Consider the following 20,069-nt stretch of genomic DNA (forward strand, 5'->3'; position numbering starts at 1 on the left):
TCACTAAAATTTGGCGGCGGACTCGCGGAGAACTCACAGCTGTGTCGCGATGATTTCGCTCTCGAGCCACAGCGAATTTGACGTCGAGGAAATACTCGCATGCGAATTGTGACGATAGGTTTGAATGGTTTTCACTCATACTTTACTATCGAACTGACCAGTCTCAACTCTACTCTATTCAACGTTCTTCTTGCCACATGCAAGGCATTTGTCAGTGATGGCCTTAGCCATCTTTTGCCATGAATCTTTGAGATTCTCTTCCTTCGACAGAGGGAAGAGTTTGAAGCAGTGACCTAGGACAACAAATGCAACAACAATCATGCTGACTGATAAAATTTACTCTACAGTTTGCGTGCTGTCATACTTCGGATGGCTTCTAGTATCTTTGGATCTAGCGACTGTTTTGATCCGTCACGTGAACCGTTGCAAGTAGAGGCTCCAAAGACAGCAGGCTCAAACACAATGTCAAAAAAGTCCTAAGGCCAGCTGATTCCTCCGCCCCGACCTCAGCTCCACCCTTCTCAGTGCTACTTTGTCCACAAAAACACTGCAGGACACATCACCAACTGGGACGGTACTTGCTAAGAACAGAAATATGAAACAACATTAGTGTTTGGAAGAAAACTGAAATATCATCTGTAACGTACAAGCTGTTTCATCAGAAAGCACTGCCTTCTTCGGACTGCCATACTGTTGAGGTGTTACTTGTTCACCAGCAGTTGGAGTATGGGTAGCAAGAGACTACAATAGAGAAATTTGCGAGTTTATACAACTAGTAAAAAATCACAGATTTTAAGTACTGTAATAGAGCCCAACATGCAGTCATATAGTCTCTACAATATTCAAGAGAAGAGGATACATGCACGATAACTATCAGCTAGCCTACTCCAAAGGAAAACACAGGGTGGTAAGAGTTGTTTCTGGATGCTCAGATACATGGCCACACCAAATCTTTTTCAAACAAAGCAGTTAAAGAATTCTAAAGTGTGGGCAATAAAATACTTGCATGCATTTACCATACACCTCAAACTTGCCATGTAAGTACACGTCTTGCTGACTCACAACACAAATTCCATGCAAACACGCAGTTTGAACAAGTTATTGTACTACATGAGTACGTATAATTGCTTTGGAAAACAGTAAGATGTACATTGATGCTGCATGTTGTTTGCCCAGTCTTCAAATATGTGATGTTTTTGACAAAGCAAATTGAAACTTCACATACAACCTAGTTCCTCCCTAACCTTGCAATGCATAGCAGCTCGAGAATAGGGTAAGGTAAATATTCAAAAAAGACATATTTGAGGCAAACCTACTAGCATTACTGTAAAGCGTTGTCTTACTCTATGTCACCAAGACAACCACAGATGACCAGACAGCCTAGAAAATTGGCTATAAAGTATACATTCCACTGTACGCTCCACCTAAAAACAAATGTGAATACTACTGCCAACAAAGGTGGTCATTTGTGGTCATTTTGATTACATACTAGGAAAGAATGATCGATGCAGTGATGATTCTAGTCTTACATCGTTCACAAGCATCTGATCAACTTTAAAGCAGTAAACTGCTTTAGAGCAGTCACTGGACGAGATGAGGAGAAGAGTGTTTTGAGACTCACATATTGTCATACACCACTACTAGGCCAAACCATAACAACTCAGTGTGAGTAGCCACAACGTAAGACAAATTGCCTGGCTATTAAAAAGCAACAAAACTCACTTTTGACTTGGCATCCTTTAGGATTTTTTCAATATTGCATACTCTCTCAACGACCTCCTTCACATGCTTCTCCAATGACTGCAGTGCAACCATCATTGTAACTTGGCCTGTTTCCTCAGGAGATGGCTAGAAACAGAAGCAGTCAGAAATCTTATGTTTAAATTAAAGCAAAAAAAGTCTTACATCACGTTCACCATAGACAATATCACTCATCTCAAGGCACTAAGCAGAATCAATCACAAGCATTATAATCATTACTGCAAGGTAATCAAGGAAGGCAAAGCAACCAACTTTGCCAGATTCAAGTAACTCCTTTGAGTTTTCTTTTGTCTGAACATAAAAAGCCAATTAGTGTCAAATTGGATCCAACATATGCACCATGCTGATGCTGTAATAAGTATATGACTACCTGGCCACTTTTACTAAAAGGTTCAAATAAAGTCTTCCAAATCATCATTGCACTAAATATTTAAAAAAAAGAACTAATCTGCCTGAAGTACCAGTTAGGAATGCACATGCATCAATTATTATGATTGAAATTTACCACAAAGTCAGCTGCAGCTTCGAGTAAAGAAGCATTTTTGAGACACATGCCTCCCTCTGGGCTTTATCAGCTGCACTGTTCTTCTTCTTTTTTTTTGTCTCGACTACTTCAGAGACTTCCTGCTCAAAATACGAATTGACACCAGCTGCAGCTATTTAAAAACAAAAATGTATGACCTTGGTATCTAATTCAAGTTGTCTCTTGACTGCCCCTGAACTGCACACTAGAGAAAGAAACAATGTTTGTTTACTTTGTGATCATATGACAGAATAATTGCTACAACATTCATTACAAACAGCAAGGATGCAAGACACTGTTAGCTGCCAGTGTACTTCTGACGCAGAATGTCAAAATTACAAGATAACGGCATCTATACCTACTTAGAATGATGACGTACATAACCGCGTAGTGAAGAGAAAAACCGAAAAATTTACAATAAAATTTATGAACTTACAGCGAGGAACTTCGACGACTCTTGCGTCATAAAACTTCTTCATGGGGCTCCAATAAGCCATTACTGGATCTCCGACAGTAATAGTACCGTAAGCGATTTCGTCGCAGTTAGCGCTCCTCAATTTCCAAGATTTGGATCTGAAAACAGTTCGAGTTTGGTTGTCCTGGGGAAACAATACTTTAATGCCAGGATCGTGTTCGATTTCTGCAGAACAAACATATTTCTAGATACAATTATAGGTAGCCGTTATACCTTTACACTTTACCGCTGGCGTCGTCCAAATTGGAATCCACTTCGTAGTTGGCACTGGACGGGTTTCCTTTCTTCGATCCTTTGCAGACATTGAGATTGAAAGACACACAAGACGTCAAAAGACCACGTGGAATCTGAAATCACCGACCAACACTACGCGAGAGCGACTACCGATTCGCTGTTGCTTCATTCCAACGGGCAGTTGACAACTTCACATACGGGGAGGTACATCACATACGGGAGGTTCCTAGATGATGGCGTCTGGAGGGAGCGTGGTCCCTACAGAGAGTATCTTCGGAACGCGGAGATGATGCCAAGAAGAATGAGACTTGAAGTTGAGGAAGCAATCTATCGAGAAAAGGAACTACCAAAAGGTTCTGAAAATTTGGAAGATGAGACGACAGCAGACATTTCCTTTCTTCAGTGGTCACCTGGCAACAGTAACAGAGAAGCAGGTGGGTAGTAAGTCTTTATATGCGAATACTGTTGTTTTTGTTTATAGAGATGGATTGATTTGATTATCTTAATTGTCAGACAAGAGTAATTGTATACGTGTAGTCATATGCTGGGCGTTTCTTTATTATGTTGAGACTTTAAGTCATCTCTATGTTCACCTGATATTAATCAGTCAGTGGTGTCTGTAGAAAATGTACCCGATGATGCTGAGTCAGTGTTCAGTCTTAGTGGAAACTGAGTCTGTATCTTCAATTGAGCAAGAGAGCACCGGTCTACCTGAAGATTGTCATGAAGACACTGATTCCTTGTGTAGTCAAAATGATTCTGACAAAGGAGAAGGATCTGACAGATGGAACTGGGCAGAGCATTTCTTTGCTGGCCACTCTCAGTTTGATGTGGAAGAGCCTGAAGTAAATTATGGGTCTGCAAGTTGTGATGGTAATGTTGACACAGATGCAGATGAAAGAATATTTCCTGGCTGTCCATTGACGTTAAATTTGAGTGCAGTCCTTATAATGGAGTTCCTGGTTCACCATAAGATATCTCAGAAGGCTGCTGAAGATATAGTCGAGCTTCTTACTGCTCACTTTCCTCCAGGGCATAAAATGTTTACATCACTATACAGGCTCAAGTCTCACTGGAAAAAGCAATCTGCCATGTCTAAATATGAAAAGAGACTTGTTTGCTCTAACTGTGACTTCATAATGCAAGAGGATGAGCAACACTGGACATCCTGATTGCTTTGGTGTGTGTCGACCTCTTGAGTTTCTAGTCCTTAGCATTGAAACTGCTCTTGGACAGTTATTCTGTGGTAGGCATTCTGATAATAGTTGTCATTTCTGTCATTATATTGTTTACTTTCTATTGCAGACCCTGCTTTTTGCTCTCAGCTGCTAAGAAATTTTGAGGAGCGATCGCTGTTTTCTGACATCACCAGTGGGGCTAGCTACAGGTATATCACTAGGATTGGGTACACCCAGACACCTTGGAATATAACACTGACCTTAAACACTGATGGAGTTTCTATTTCCAAAACATCGAGAAGTGGTTCACTTTGGCCAGTATACCTTACAGTGAATGAGCTCTCGCCTAAATCTCTGTAGAGTATGCAGCATATTAGTATATATGCCATTAGTAAGTCAGTATATTTGTTTACTGTTTAAAGGTATTCTTTGAAGTATGTCATCTTGTATGCTTTGTGGTTCCAGCCTGGGAAGCCACCTATTCAAGCTTTTCTTGACCCTCTCATCCAGCAAATTGGTGTGCTTTCAAGTGAAGGTATGAATTTGGTTAGAGTGTTGAAGTTAGTAGTATTTTTGACATATTATGTATGGGCAATGTAGGTGCTCTATTTGAGACTGCTAGAGGAATGCAGCGTTGTAGAGCTCGGCTTGTCTTGGTGACATGTGACCTCCCATCTAGGGCAATGCTACTGTGCATGAAAAATTTTAATGGCATTGCTGCGTGTTGCTATTGTTACCATCCTGGAATGACTATAGGAGATGACCATCTACATCGGTACTGGCCGTACGATGGCACTTTAGAGAGAAGAACGCATGAATCTATGAAACAAGATGTTATAACTGCAACAGCAACTAACTCAGCAGTACGTGTAGTTTTTTGTTTCTTTTTTATTGCGTTGTTACTTTATGCATTATTTTGCAGTGTCGTGGTATGCTTCCTGTGGTTTCTCCCTTAATAGCAGCACCGGGTTTCAACATGGTTGACAATGTTACAATTGATTATATGCATGTAGTGTGTCTTGGCATTGTTCAGGCACTTCTTGATATGTGGTTGACTCAACGATCTGAATCATACTTTATTGGTGATAAGGTATAGAGATCACCTGTCTTATTTTAGTTACTATTTTGATTGACATTTCTTTGTGGAAACAGGTTGTGTTTCTGGATAGACACCTTCTTTCCATATGTCCACCGATTCTTATCAATTGCAGTCCACACTATGTAGGTACTTCTTTAAAATTTTGTTGAGGCTGACATCAAGTCAGTACATTGTACAGCTAATGAGCTTTGCTTCTGGCTATTCCATTGGTCACTGCCTGTCTTACGTGGAGTTCTCCCAACAGAATACTTTGTCCATTTTTCTTTGCTGGTGACTGGTTGCCGATTGCTTTGTCAAAGTTATATATCAAGAGAGCAAATAGAAGAGGCTCGTAAACTGCTGCTGAAGTTTTATCAAATTTATGAAGTTTTATATGGTATACATGTATCTCGTATTAATTGGTGTGTTTAAGCTATATCATGCCTGTGATTCTCTGATTCATCGGAATGAGTGCATACATCCTAATACATCTATCTTATCTTTGAACTCTGACCTTCTCTTTATATATATAGGCACGAAAGCAGTGACTATGAAAGTACACCTTCTGCAGCATTTGCCGGATGTTGTAGAGAAGTGGGGTGCTTTGTGGGGTCATTCCTGCTTTTGGTATGAATCCCTAAATGGAGTTCTTAAAAGGTTTGTACACAGCACACGATTTGTTTGCAGCCAGGTATACATAACTGTGAATTATCCCACCAAGCTGCTTGTTTGTAACTTGTGATTGTTGTGTGGGATTTAGGTTGCATCAGTTGTTATGATCATTAAGACCATTTCAGATGTGCTACCATCACTGACTGACCAGCTATTAGCACCACCTGTAGTTCGTTTGGCTACAAAATTTGGACTGATATGGTATGTAAGCTTAATGTAATTATCAATTAATAGTAATGCTAATTAGATAATTTAAGTTGCCATTTGCCTACATCTCTAAATTATCTGTTTATATGCGACTGGCTGAAGATCTCAAGATTTGCAAAGCAGATCTCTTTGTTGAGTGTACGAGTGTGACTTGTGAGCATGTTGTGGGCTATTGAAATTTATATTTTGCTGTACTAGCAGGTCACAACTAACGTATTCGTCAGACATCGGTTGCTACCTGAACATCTATATCTGTTTTGTTCTCATCTGCAGTCAGCGTAAACTTTAAATTTGTACCTAAAGTATTGGATTTTTGTGTAGTACAGAATATCAAGTGTTAGGAAATATTTATTGGCTCGATTGAATTGTGGCCTTGAAATCCACAAGAATAAATAGTTTGAAATTTTGCTGACATTTCTGATTCAGTATCAAATATTTTGGAACCGATGAAACTGATTTAGAAACTCTGCTATCAGATTTCTACATCGAAACATTCTTTTGTTGTAGCAGAAATGTTATCCCATATATGCATGTTTTCTAAGAGAACTGGGATGTGTTCTAGTTAATATCAACGGTCTTAATCTAAATAACATCATATATATGTCATTGGAATGAGGTATATGAAGTTTGATCTCTGTTGTGTATGCGGCTTGATTTCTTTATGAATTTTTTTGAATAGTTTGTTTATTTATTTGTGGTTTTTGTTAGGTCCCCTTTTGAATTGGAAGATTCTGTGAAGGTTTTTTGTCTACCAGATCTGTTTGTTGACCCAATCAATGTTGTTTTGAGGAGGCTTGGCAATGAGGAAGTTTGTTGTAGTTCACTTGTCAAAACTGTTGGGAGACTGAAACTAGCTGGTCATGTGATACAATCAAAGAAAAGTCACGTGACAAAGAAAAATTCTTATACTGTTGAATTTACTGAATGTCATGAAGAACAGCCGTTGTTTGGTTATGTATTACTCTTTATCATTTTTGGATGTGAACAGTTTGCTGTTATTCAACAGCTTAAACTAGATGAGTGGCCATTATTGCATAATGACGATGACTGCATGACTGATGTTGTTGATGCTTACAGTAATCTTCAGGAGCTGATCGAAAAGCATCTACTTCCTGCTCAAGAGACTCAGGACCTGGTAGCAATTCCTGTAGGAGACATAACAGCTCAAGTAGTCTGTATGAAAATGTTAGTTTCAAGCTGTGTTTTTGTGTCTCGATTTCCTAACATTATTGAGTGTGATTGAGTTGTGAAATACTCAAGAAATGGTCTTCATCTGATGGTGTGCACATTCAACACTGTTATTTTGCTTGCAAGAACTTAATTATTGGTGTATATGTTGGTTAACATGCACTTCTTCCATACTGTAGAATCGTGCAAAGTTGACCCCCTTCATGATCTGTAGATCTCCATTCTCTTAATTAATTATGTTAATTAATTAATCAGAAGACATGCAGCCTATATAGCTATAGGATAGACAACTGGCGTCCTATCCTGTTTGACGACGATTTGGATGTGTTGTATACTCGGGTTTTCACATGGTTAGATTTCATGGCAATTGCTTATACCCTATAGCAGCTGGCTGGCTGTATGATCATGAGCAGACTAATTACAACCGGCTGCAAGGTTTCTAGCTAGAATAGTGAAGCCCCAACATTGTACAAATTCAAAATTATAACTATATTAAGATCGACATGATCATCGATTACGGCACGTTTTAGTTGTTCGAATTCGAAGCGGTTTCACAACGAGATCGTTTCGACTAGGCAACGCTCTCAACACGCGATAAGGCCGCGCTAGTACGTCGATATTGCAATCGCTTCGAATTCGATCTGAATAGGCGAATATCGAAGCGAATTCGAGGCGATTTTCTGCTACCCGCTGTGAACTCGCGGCGCGAATCTGTCATGGGATATTATCTGCGACAGTACGAGTGTAAAGTCGCTGACGCGTTCTAGACTTGTACTGTGCAATATATAGACGTCTACTAGTCTCATGCTCACACGAACTTCCATTTTCTATGATTGTTCAACAAAAGTCATGCCCATTATTTCAAAAATTTTAATGTTTGATTAGTAGCTATGTATGTATATAGTTCTGGCAATTCTGAGACGGTTTCTTACGCCCACTTTCTCAACCGAGGCAAATATCCTCATGACTAGGTTAGATAATACGCCACAGTTTGCATTTGCTCTTTTTTACCATGACGCTACCAAACATTCTAATATATGTATATATATATATATATATATATATATATATATACGCGTCCGCTCACATCTCAAGAAACTTTTTCTCTCCAGACGTGGAAATTGTGCTAGCAGAATGATGGTATGGAGCTAGTGGATTTTAACCTAGTTAGATGTCAAAAATTTGCATTGACGTTTACGTACCGTAATGAGGAGAAACCGTCAATGGTAATGTCGATGTCGCGTGACCACAACCTACACTTGCATTCTTCTATCCACATTGACATTCATGCGCATTACTTATGCTAATGTACGTGTGACAGAAATATCAATGATAAATGTAGATGCACAGCTATACACTAAAACATCTGTTCTAGACCTCTAAGTAAAGTTGACGCCTCTCTCCTAAGGATGTAATGTGCTATATATATATATATATATATATATATATATATATATATATATATATATATATATATATATATATATATATATATATATATATATATTAGACACAAACTTCAATTTAGTCTTGACTTCAAGATTAAAGCGTCGCTGCATGCATGGGTTGCTTGATTCGTATATAATTTACTTTACGGACAAGATATTTAGATGCTCCATTTCATGAGAGGCGTTTCATACGTCAGATCGTATTACGTCGTTGGCATGCATGCGTTGACGCTATAGCTAATCACGTGACATTTTAACTGAGCTTCAAGACAAAACGGTCGTCTGCCAAAGAACGTCTTCGATGAGTGAGGTACGAATGACAGTAGACTCCAGAAGTTACGTGATTACAATGCCCTAATTAGTCTAAAAGTTTATACAGAAAATGGGCAGGCGTGGTCGGTATGCATGGCCACTGCAGCCGTTGGACTTTCGCCCTTTCGTACGAGCTTCGCTAGCTTCTACTGCTAGATGGAAATGCGCAACGTAGAGACATTCCAGAGTCTCAAGGACGTACACGGTTTCTCCGATTTACATAGAGTGTGGCCTCTGTCTCACTTTTACTAGATACTTATTATTATATGTATTAAGCTACTAAGCTATTTGTAGCACCCTAGCTTCGTCTGCGCCAATCAGTGTCCAGTATTCGCTTAAAATAAGTGACATATCCCACTTCCGCTAAATATTGACCGGTCAATAAATCGGCCTGCATGGGGCTACTGGTCTATCAAGATGTGAATTGGGGCTACTGGTTTATCAAGATGTGAATTGTTCGTGCAAGGATATCAACGCCTCACCTGGGTGCTACAAGCCGGTAATTTATGGACCTTCTGTCAAGTGTATAAACGAATACACCCCGCTGCGCCCAGCTCGTGAGCACTCGGGCTTCGCCATCGTGCCAACTCGTGGGCGGAGCGAGGTTTATTTCGTTTATACACTCGCCAGCAGTCTCTAGCCTATACTAAACACGCCTTTTCGTATTTAGAGATTTAAGGGTGCTAAAAACTTACTCACGAGTTGCTGAAGCCTACCGTACTAATAAATGATCACACACACACACACACACACACACACACACACACACACACACACACACACACACACACACACACACACACACACACACACACACACACACACACACACACACACACACACACACACACACACACACACACACACATTAGTGGACCAATACGCCAAGACAGCTAATGAATACAAACTTGATGAGTTAACTAAACGCTACGAGTGTATAGCCACGACGCTATTGGAGACATACACGTATCCCGGGTGTGAGTCAAAACATTTTAGAATTGCTTATTCTAGTTATTTCTTATTTGTTATGGCTTTAACGTTTGGACTGTACTGAGCACTAGGGCTGTACAGTGATTTGTAACAACTTTTGTATACATCCTTGCAGCAACGTGACAGCTAATGTTTAGCTAGTATGCTGTAGCGTTGTTATTCAACAGGTCAGTCTACCATTGTCACGCCCTTATATCACCAACGCTCCAGGAAAAACAGTTTACGTCTACGGTGTGATATCACGTGATCATGTCCTCCACTTTGATATTGATCTGTTTACGACTCCAGAAGGAGACGACAGCGGAATCGCCCTTCACATCGGCGCTCAATCTGCTAAAAACGCTGTCTTTTTTAATTCTGATATCGACGGTGTTTGGGGTAAACAGCTGAAGGCAGATACATTTCCATTCCAAACGGAGGAAAAGTTTTTGCTCACCATAGCAACCACAGAAGAAACATATGAGATCAAAGTGAACGAGACACATCTTTATTCCTTCAAGCACAGAGTGCCGCCACAAGAGGTGAAACGCTTTGGCATCAGTCAGCAATCAGGAGATAAAGTCTCATCTGTTAAGATTACTCAAGTGCTAGTAACAGTAAGCTACAAAAATTGTTAGTGTCACTGTATGCGTGCATGTGCTGTTGCGTTGTGTGTATGCTTGTTTATGTATTTGTGTATGCATGTTTGGAATTAAGTCAAAAAGATATATTTAATTATTGAAATAAATGCAGATGGCAATTGCTCGGGTCATTTGTCAAACAATATATGAAAAGTAGAAAAGTCGTGCAGGCCCGAATCAATGATTATTTGAAAGAGGGTGTATGTGATCTGTTAGCAGTCATAAAGCGTAAATTTATTTTATCTCTTCTACTGAAATTATTTATTGTTAAACTTTGACTACTTATCTGTTAGGCTGACTATGTAATAATGCAATCATTTGTAATTTTTTTTACAAATCAAGAGCATTGATTGAACCGTTACATACGAAAATGGTCAATTGTACTTTTAGTGTGCCTATAATCTTGAGTAGTCAGTTTAGAATGTTCAAATTAAGAGGTGTAGCAAAAGTAAACCGTAATGCAATCTGACAGGATAATGTGCGCAAAGGCAGCAGTCACCACATACAAATTTCTTACCATACGTCTGGGTGCAATGCTATACGCACTCTCTTCCATAAAAGAGGGGTTTATCCCTCTGAACCCCATCTGGATCCGGGCCTGTCATGTTATCTGTCTCGATCGAAGTCATTAGTCGAAAATGTTTTTCTGTTTGGACGAGAATAAACTGAAATAAGAAAGTACGTTTAATTAATACCTAATTAAAGTTACCAACTTCATCAAATAACAATATTACACTAATGTTTACTATATATTTGCAGCTGCTAGAATGCAGTCTAAATCTATTTACATGCAGTACATGTACAGCACTAAAGCTGTTATTGTACATATGTTTACTGTTTGCGTTTTAATAATAATAATAAATAATAATAATAAACACCATCCTTCTGCAGACGTTGACCGACTGTACGCTCCTTGCAGTGATGGGGGTAGGGGGTTAAAACAGATTGAGTCGGCATATCAATCTTGTATTGTGAGGCTGAACAGTTGCCTTGCAGACAGTTCTGATCCTTTCATATATACAGATGATACGGGGGTGACTCCGGAAAATCTCTACACTCGATCAAGCGCATGGCTCGTCACTTTACTGCACAGCTGCGGAGGAGTCTTGCTTCGGACGACAAGTTGCAGAGCTTACACAGGAATTCATCCATCTCGGTTGAAGGTGGCTTCGAGCAAGCGCTTGAAACAGATGCGAGACATTACCGTACGTGTTGCAGTTCTCTTCGTGTGCGATCCTGGAGCAGAAAGCCTATGCACGGAAAGTATCGCCGTCTCACTGAGCAACCGCCTGTGAACATGAAAGGGACCTACGGATGGCTAAAGGCAGCGAATCTTCCTACTGTAACTGAGGGACTGGTTGTTGCTGCTCAAGACCAAGCTCTTCGGACTCGGTACTACAAGCGCAAGATTCTACATCGTGATGTCAGTCCTACTTGCCGCATGTGCAGTGCAGGCCTGAAAACAGTCGACCACATTGTGGCAGGCTGTAGTGCTTTGTCACCGATGGACTACACTGATCGACACAATCAGGTGGCCTCCATCATTCACTGAGATGTTTGTCGCCATTTTGGGGTTCCAGTAGAGAGCAGATGGTACCGGCATCATCCTGATAGGCTTGTGGAGACGGATGACATTACTATGATGTGGGATGCCACCATTCCCACTGCCAGGAAGATCAAAGCCAATCGTCCAGACATCTGTCTCAGAAATAGGAAGACAAACAACTGTCTTCTTATATTATTGATATCAGCTGTCCTGCTAATGGCAACATTGGCAAGAAACATCCTGAGAAGTCGGCAAAGTACAGCGACTTGTGAGTGGAGATAAGCCGCGTGTGGCATTTTGGAACAATGTTGGTTCTGGTGGTCTTGGGAGGCTTGGGCACAGTGCACGCAGGTATTGCACGGTGGCTGGACATTATTCAAGGTCATCACAATCTGCAGCACTTACAGAAAACAGTGCTTCTGGAATTTACTCGGATCCTTCGTAAAGTCATGTCTTCTTTCTAGACAGCCGTGATGGTCTAAGTACTTCTGAAGCAGGGTATGCTTCCGGTACTCGTAATAGACTTTACAAATCAGACCGATCTGGTTGAGTACGACACATAGTTTCTGTGATCTGGCGTGGAGATCGTTGGCAATGAGGATCAGTGCTTTCCTTGTATTTATCTATATCCACTGGGCATTCTGTCTAGAGCTGGCTCCTCGTGCTGCACAAAATATATAATCGATTATAATATAAATAAATTTATTATTGAGGTTATGCCTGTTACTTTTTAGCGCCATATGGATTATACGAAAAAATGTATCTTTCTGGGGCTTACCTGTCGTGTTGGTGGGCGCCCAGTTGAGGGTAAAAAACCCACCTACCCTACCAAGAGGGTGATGACAACATAATACCATGATGACCTGGGTTTGATCCCGGGTGGCGATAGCAATATAATGAAATGAGTCTGTTGGTTCTTTCTCATTCTCTATTGGGCTATGTCTGTGAGAGTAGACTTGTTTCCGTCGATGGGAAGTTTCTGTGATCTGGCGTAAGGATCGTTGGCAATGAGGATCAGTACTTTCCGTGTAGTCAATAATATCTACTGGACGTGCTGGCGAAATCCTCGTAGCACACGCAATCAATATCGATAAGCTAGCGCCATATGGATTACACGGAAACATGTACCTCTCTGGGACTTACCTGTCGTGTTGGTGGGCGTCCAGTTGAGGGTAAAGACCCCAGTTACCCTACCTACCGGGTGATAACGACATAGATAAACTCTGTCGTTTTGTTGATTGTTGTTTGTCAGAAAGTTTCATCATTGTCACTGCATAAGCAGCGTGAAGATATCAATATTTGTTGTGCGGTTTAGGGTTCGTGGACTCTTTCCGAATTAAGTGATGAGGTAATCGTAATTGCAAGCAGAGTTTCAACTGTTTCCAAGAAATATTTAAAGGTCAAAGGTGATCTAACAACTGTTGACACTACGGCTAGCAAGAGTCGAAAGAAAGGTGACGTATACATGTACAGTACTTTGTTCTGAACTCTAATCAGTAATCGTCTATTTCATTGCATTTATATGCGTGTAGCTAGATTTACGATTACTGGTCAACAAAACCCGTACAGCTTAAGAAACAATCAATTCACTGACAGGTTTTTGACAATCAAAGAGAATCGACTTTACGCCGTATGATCACGTGACCAATTGTGTCAATGTTACTTCAATTGTCTTTATTGTTAATTACAGGATGCTGATAGCGACTATGCTAAGTTCCAAGTCGCAGAAAACAATGAAGGATACTACATTTTTGAGTCTAACAAAACTAACGGCTTCTTTATTGGAGTTAGCCAATCTGGAGATATTGTAACACCAGACCAAGTTACGGGCGAAGAGTCTAATTTCTACAACGCTTACAATAGTGACGAGACATGACGTCGTCGTTTCTACACAATCATGTAGAGAACTGCATGTGTGCAAAGGACATCTGTTGACATCTAGTTTGAAGCGCGTGCGTGCGCATGTGTGAGTTTGCGTGCTTGCTCATGCATGCGTGTATGTTTGTGTATAAAATGGTGTTCGAGATTTTATGTTGTGGTGTTTAGACGTCTATGTATAGTTTGATGCCTAGACTAGTTTTGGCGCGGTTTCTTCGTAGTTGTAGAAATCAGTAAATCTAGTATCTGAATGCTAAAAAAACTACACTGGCTTTCCTACGGAAGCCGAGAAGAGTTATGCTGTGCTTCACTAGGCATGGTCCTTCTCGGCTAGGGTCTGCTGTGCTTGCCTATGCACATGCATGCGTAGAACGTATACGAGACGTCGTAGGTCTGTTGCCAGGCGACTGTTGCACACATGCAACAACGGAGTTCAATAGCTAAACTTCTTGCTCATCTTGGCCGCTCCATAATTGAATAAGACACAGAGTCTCCGTCTCGCTCCTCGCTATTCGTGCTATTTCCGCACGAAAGTATGACGTGGCGGAAAGAGATCTGGCTACGCGAGACTACCAAATGAGCATGCGCGGCTCGTTTTCCACCACGCTATTCGTCTGGACGATGGACTTGACCCCGGCTAGAAATACCGAGTTGAGCTGGCACGAATTGGCACGGATCGGCCCGCGTTTACACGTACCCTATAAACCGATCTAGCACGGGCTGGGCCGCTTGCAAGTGCTGGTGTAAACGGGGTGCTAGCTAGTGTCCCCGTTTACACGAGCACTTGTAAGTGGTTTTTATGGTATACACGTGTAAACTCGGCCCAAGTACTTCTAGCTGGGCTGGGCGAATTTTTTTGGGCCGCGGTTTGGACTAGCCTCCGAACAGTGGGCTGGTAGTACGAGGCTAGCGGCGCGGCTCCTCTTATAGAGCAAGTTTGGTAGCTGTTAGACATGTTGCAGTTTTATTTTCTACGGAAACGACATGTCGATCTATTGCGCATTCTTTGAGTAGTAACTACAACGCTTCTTTCAAATGGGGCCCCAGTGTTGAACTCGAAGTCATGTTCGCTGCACAAATCGACGTTTAAGAAAGCAATGGAATAACGGAAGGCACAATCATCTGATTTGACGATTGCTTGAGAGCTAAATCTGTTATGGTACGTGATGTAGTTACGTTTTCTTCTATACTAATATTAATAATTAATTTATAATTCACAAACGCAATATATTTCTTCCATGTAATATGACATGATTAAGTAATGATTTAGAATTGCTAACGCAAACAGTGGTTTAGGTAGGGTGTAATTTAGTCAGTTCTAATTAGTGTCCTCGACAGATGATTATTAAGTTAAATAATTTCAATTAGCAGTAATCTGTGTTGCTCGCACATATCTACTTGAAGTAGAGACTACATACAACTCAATTTTTGGTAATAAGATGAACATGAAGATGATATTTATTAATTAAATACATATGACAATTTTGGCAGTCTTTTTAATTTAAGGAAAAGATGTATGCAATGGTGGATGTACTTTTTCAAAGTATGTCATGTGGATTAAACAGATACACGTCTCACCTATTCAAATGGCATGTGTTAATCATTTAGGATATGCAACTTTCAGCAAAATTTGATGATTCGAACCCATTGCATAGGTGAGTCAGTGTTGCCAGTCAGATTTGACATGGATATAAATTGAGGCCCCAAGAGGCACTTCGTGGCTCCAACTATTGATAGGAATATTTGTTTTAAATAATTGATGTAAATTATAGTAAATTTTAAAGTCTAAATTTGTGCTAAAAAGAACTGCTGTAGGATCGATACACAATAATAGTCAACTACATGTATACCCTACAAATTAAACTAAGAAACACAGTAGTCAGCTCCTCCAAAAATGTTTTTATTGGTCTCTTGTCAGAAGGAATTTAATTATTGACAAAGGCATTAACAGTTTTGTTGTGGAGCAAGACAGTAAAGCATCGTGTGAAATTTCTCATTTTGAAGATTGTACAAGTCTACCACAGCCATACGGCCTGATAGAATGTCAGTCAAATGTTTCATCGAATGAGTATGTTATGAATTGTCTTTGCACCAGCTCTTGGTCAACTAACTTGTGTTGAAATTATCACAATAATGATCTATGTATCTTTTTAAAAATTCTGCAAATAGGATTCATGCATTTGTCACAAAATAGCGAAGCGCTGGAAAATCTTGTCAAAGCAAGTATTACATAATAATTAATTGGCATTCTTTTTGTCTGGACCAACAATTTTAGCCAGGGCTAAAATTTCCCCTTTCACTATGGAAACAGCAACCCTGTGGGTGACTCTTGTGTCAGATGTTTTGTGACTCTTTGAACACACACTCAGTGTACCTCAATCGAGTCGTTCTTAATTGCAGAATGTGTAGGGATGCCCTTCGATTTTGTTTTATGGATCTTATCGGCAATGAACTTCAAATTGTGAAGCGGGAGTGGAACAAACATACAATTCGCCTTTCCAGGTATACAGATACTCCCCCAGGGATTCCTAATGCTTTGTACTTTTACCCACAACTGAAAGGTTTGGCTTTGAGGTCAGGTTGTCAGGCTATCACAAGTGCATGAAATGTTTGTGTTTAGGTGCAAATTGCTACAAGTGTCCTGTAACTGAAGAACAGTTGGCTGCTGTAGAGAAGCATGTATCAGATCCACCACCTGCTGCTTCCCCTGAATTCTGTTCAATCGCACAGTATGTTATGAGGAAAAACAACATTATAGAAACACCAAAATCAGCAGCAGAGGGGCTTGCACTGTATGAGCAACTAGTTAAAGCTGTGACAGACCATGACTCTGCCACATTGGCATAGGAATTGTTATTGTGTTTGACTGAGATGCCACAATGTATGACAACGTTTACTGGTTTAGTGCATGTATGGCGAAGTTGAAGTGTAGACAGAAATATAATTTAATTGTTTAGGAGTCTTCTACTTTACGAGTACGTGTATTTTCAAGAGGGTAAAAACCATGTATTTTTTCTACTTTCCTAAAGATATACACTAAATGTAGCTCGTTTTCAGGGTGTTTAATTAATAATGCTTACAGCATCAAGGTAACTAGCACATTGGATTCCTATCATTCTAAGGAATTAAGTAGATCCTGATTCCAATTATTTCAAGGTTTTCAAAACACATGTCACAGATTATTGTACTGATTTCTGTTATAGTATAGATAGGGTCAATATTTTAGAAGATGTGTTTGCCATGTTCCAACTGCTTCCTCATTTCTTTTATGCCAGTGCACAGATCGTCAAGTTCAGATGAGGTGAGGGGTATGTAGTATCTGCCATACTTGTGTATTGTTGTCATCCTGTGTTGTTGCTGTCTCATCCAAAACCTGACCAAACCTACTGCCGGTACAATATATATATTGGACATCGTGTTGTCGGAGACGAAGTTGATAAACTCCATGTGAAGTTCATGTGTGGCAAGGACAAAATCACCAACTACTTGTACAGCAGGTTTGTTGTTGAAGCATTTGTCATCCAGCCATAAAGCTACATGTAAATCAATGCTGAGCCAGCATGCTCCCACTGATACTGTTTGTTCTTGGAGCTGCAATCAGATAACAGCAAATATGTTATCAATTACTCGCTCTATGAGCAAACTGCCTACTGGTCTCCTACATCTACCACTGCAATTGTAATTTTGCTTATGCAAAGACTAAATTCAAAAACTTTGTCAACAAAAATCGATGAAATGGCATTTTGATTACAGTATTCACAAATTCCTAGCTGGCCAACATAATGTTTACAGAATTTTTGTGACTTACTGGCGTATCATCATCGTGTTCTGCTCTCCAAGCTTGAAGTGATGCCCCTGTTTGCAACAGTCGCAACAGGGAATAGTCGTAGAGCTCTGATTCCAAAGTCTGTTACAATTTCTGTTGTTTCCCAACTAATATAGTATTTTGCGCATGGCTGAATGTTAGTAGGTGTTATCTCCAAGTTGAGGCTTCAAAGGAAGTTTAGTAGTTCCAGTGCAATAGAATAGTAACAGTCGACATAAATGTACCTTTTATTTCCTGTTGTATTTGCAGCAAACTGTGTAATTAGCCTATGTGCCAGTCAACACCTGATGTCATTAATTTCACTCTACAATCCATCATACAATATCAACAAACATGCATAACAGCTGATTACTTTATAGAGTTACATAACGGTTATACACTGTGTACCTCACAAAAGTTGTTATAGTGAATGCCAAGTGCTTCATTCCTCATGTACTGAGACATAGGGTAATTATCTACAAAATTTCTAGAAGTGACACTGTAAATTATTACCATCAGACAGTAGACACCACATCTTGAACCGTCTTGTTGCCGTGGAGCATTCTATAAACAACAAATGATAATCTCCAAAAATAAAATGTGCAATATGTATACTTTCACAACTTCGTTAGTCCACTCTGTAGCAACATAGTTCTCTTTCGTCAATGTTACTGTATCTGATAACCAATATCTAATGGGAGAATAGTAATGTTACATGTATCTTTCATATGTACAGTATGTGTATATATGTATTATATGTATGCATGACCTAATCTTTAGAAAGACTTCTGAACACTTCCATTAGCGGGTCATAGTATTTAATTGTCCTGTGTGTTATGTCGATAACCTAAAAAAGTCACTGTTTGCACACTGTTGTAAATAATTTCATCTAGTAACAAACATACTATACAACACCAATGCTGCTTCACAGGCATGTGCATGGGAATTAACAGAACATCATAATGAAAAATATTTATCTGCAGAATATCAATCAAAGCACTTATGAAAATGTTGCAATCATTTTACTTGATGGCTATTTACTGCACCAGCTGTTTCATTGTCCATTGTCTTACAGCAACTGGACCTTGATTGTCGAGCTTCACATAGAAGTAGGTATTGAAGCTCTTGACTTTTCTTCCCTATAAAAGAGTTGTAGTTTGTAACGAGCAATTAGTTATGAGATAATACCTCGCGGCAAGCATCCGTCTCCCATAAACATGATACTGCATTGATGAGCTGTCAATACTAATACATTACCAATATGTATCATTTCACTAGCTCGTTTACAACAACTGACATTGTCATTGAGCCATTTGTTTGGCTGAAGCTTTGCTAAGTCACGTACTGTAATCACACCTGGAAAGTTTGAATCAGACAGTTGTCTGTCACCGGCTATTTTGTCTAGTGCAGTAGCCATCTGTAAATTGCACATTACCAATCAATGCACATAGTAATGACCAATTGCAGTATCATCTAGAGAGGACCATTTGATCTACTTCTTTCTGCTCATGACTTGATAAAATGTAAAATGGCTGCAGTCTTCTCATTTTTGGTGGAATGTCTGGCATATTTCACATACAGGATATGTTAAGTTCAGATAAATTGTTAAAAGTATATACCGGTAGCACAGTGTAGTTCAACAACATCTTTGTCACACTTCCTGCTCTTACCTGGAATACCTAAAGACAGCAACTGAATGTCAAAGGGCAGCTTGCATATTCTTGTTTATAATACGTCAAAATGTTTTACAGATGTACGGCCACTAAGAAATTGATCAACAGCAAGTGAATAAATTTAATTAACGTGGACTAATATAAGGTAGATAATGAGTAAATAAAGACGTATTTACCAGAGTGTATATTTCTTGGGTCTTCCCTGCAGGTTGGTGCTATGATTTTAGTGACATTCATTTGTAACCCTAGAAATGAAAGGCTGATGTAAAACAAGTCAACTCCGGAAGCTGTGAAAACTGCTGTGGTACCTGGTGGGGGGACAGTATCTGTTCTTACATAATCATGGTCACCGTACCTGGTAGTACCTGGTGAAATGAAAAGGCTCATGTACAAACAAGTCAACTGCTGAAGCTGCAACAACTGCTGAGATACCTGGCGGGACAGTATCTGTTCTTGCATAATTATGGTCCCCGTAAGGAAG

The 20,069-nt window shown here is 39.8% G+C and overlaps 5 protein-coding genes across 6 annotated transcripts; 3 read left to right on the top strand and 2 right to left on the bottom strand.

Moving 5' to 3' along the window:
- Nucleotides 1-121: 121 nt before the first annotated feature.
- Nucleotides 122-3,180, bottom strand: LOC134178919 (uncharacterized). 2 transcript variants are annotated; one of them, XM_062645833.1, is made up of 11 exons: nt 2,986-3,180; nt 2,721-2,924; nt 2,443-2,489; nt 2,267-2,385; nt 2,132-2,183; nt 2,014-2,052; nt 1,906-1,944; nt 1,723-1,848; nt 648-741; nt 365-581; nt 122-293 (listed from the first exon to the last, which is right to left on the bottom strand). In XM_062645833.1, the coding sequence occupies exons 2-10, from the start codon at nt 2,779-2,781 to the stop codon at nt 466-468; spliced, it is 693 nt and encodes a 230-aa protein (XP_062501817.1). In that variant the 5' UTR covers nt 2,782-2,924; nt 2,986-3,180; the 3' UTR covers nt 122-293; nt 365-465. The 2 variants fall into 2 exon arrangements, with proteins under 2 accessions (XP_062501817.1, XP_062501818.1); XM_062645834.1 differs by having other exon boundaries at nt 2,721-2,883; nt 2,973-3,180.
- Nucleotides 3,181-3,215: 35 nt separating this feature from the next.
- Nucleotides 3,216-7,405, top strand: LOC134179030 (uncharacterized). Its single transcript, XM_062645934.1, has 11 exons — nt 3,216-3,427; nt 3,617-4,239; nt 4,299-4,562; nt 4,637-4,706; nt 4,772-5,034; nt 5,094-5,261; nt 5,324-5,392; nt 5,449-5,646; nt 5,783-5,940; nt 6,010-6,122; nt 6,837-7,405. Exons 7-11 carry the CDS (start codon nt 5,356-5,358, stop codon nt 7,369-7,371), a joined length of 1,041 nt encoding a protein of 346 aa, XP_062501918.1. The 5' UTR covers nt 3,216-3,427; nt 3,617-4,239; nt 4,299-4,562; nt 4,637-4,706; nt 4,772-5,034; nt 5,094-5,261; nt 5,324-5,355; the 3' UTR covers nt 7,372-7,405.
- Nucleotides 7,406-9,021: 1,616 nt separating this feature from the next.
- Nucleotides 9,022-14,399, top strand: LOC134178918 (uncharacterized). Its single transcript, XM_062645832.1, has 6 exons — nt 9,022-9,074; nt 10,234-10,297; nt 10,355-10,662; nt 13,548-13,686; nt 13,765-13,862; nt 13,923-14,399. Exons 1-6 carry the CDS (start codon nt 9,066-9,068, stop codon nt 14,106-14,108), a joined length of 804 nt encoding a protein of 267 aa, XP_062501816.1. The 5' UTR covers nt 9,022-9,065; the 3' UTR covers nt 14,109-14,399.
- Nucleotides 14,400-15,941: 1,542 nt separating this feature from the next.
- LOC134178674 (uncharacterized) lies at nt 15,942-17,497 on the top strand. The gene is made up of 2 exons (XM_062645558.1): nt 15,942-16,671; nt 16,731-17,497. The coding sequence occupies exons 1-2, from the start codon at nt 16,449-16,451 to the stop codon at nt 16,955-16,957; spliced, it is 450 nt and encodes a 149-aa protein (XP_062501542.1). The 5' UTR covers nt 15,942-16,448; the 3' UTR covers nt 16,958-17,497.
- An 811-nt stretch (nt 17,498-18,308) lies between these two features.
- Nucleotides 18,309-19,829, bottom strand: LOC134178035 (uncharacterized). The gene is made up of 10 exons (XM_062644813.1): nt 19,765-19,829; nt 19,535-19,594; nt 19,400-19,476; nt 19,213-19,332; nt 19,104-19,151; nt 18,962-19,054; nt 18,826-18,892; nt 18,531-18,592; nt 18,429-18,479; nt 18,309-18,371 (listed from the first exon to the last, which is right to left on the bottom strand). The coding sequence occupies exons 1-10, from the start codon at nt 19,823-19,825 to the stop codon at nt 18,309-18,311; spliced, it is 702 nt and encodes a 233-aa protein (XP_062500797.1). The 5' UTR covers nt 19,826-19,829.
- Nucleotides 19,830-20,069: the final 240 nt, after the last annotated feature.

Source organism: Corticium candelabrum, chromosome 4 (assembly GCF_963422355.1).
Source record: "Corticium candelabrum chromosome 4, ooCorCand1.1, whole genome shotgun sequence".
Lineage (NCBI taxonomy): Eukaryota > Metazoa > Porifera > Homoscleromorpha > Homosclerophorida > Plakinidae > Corticium > Corticium candelabrum.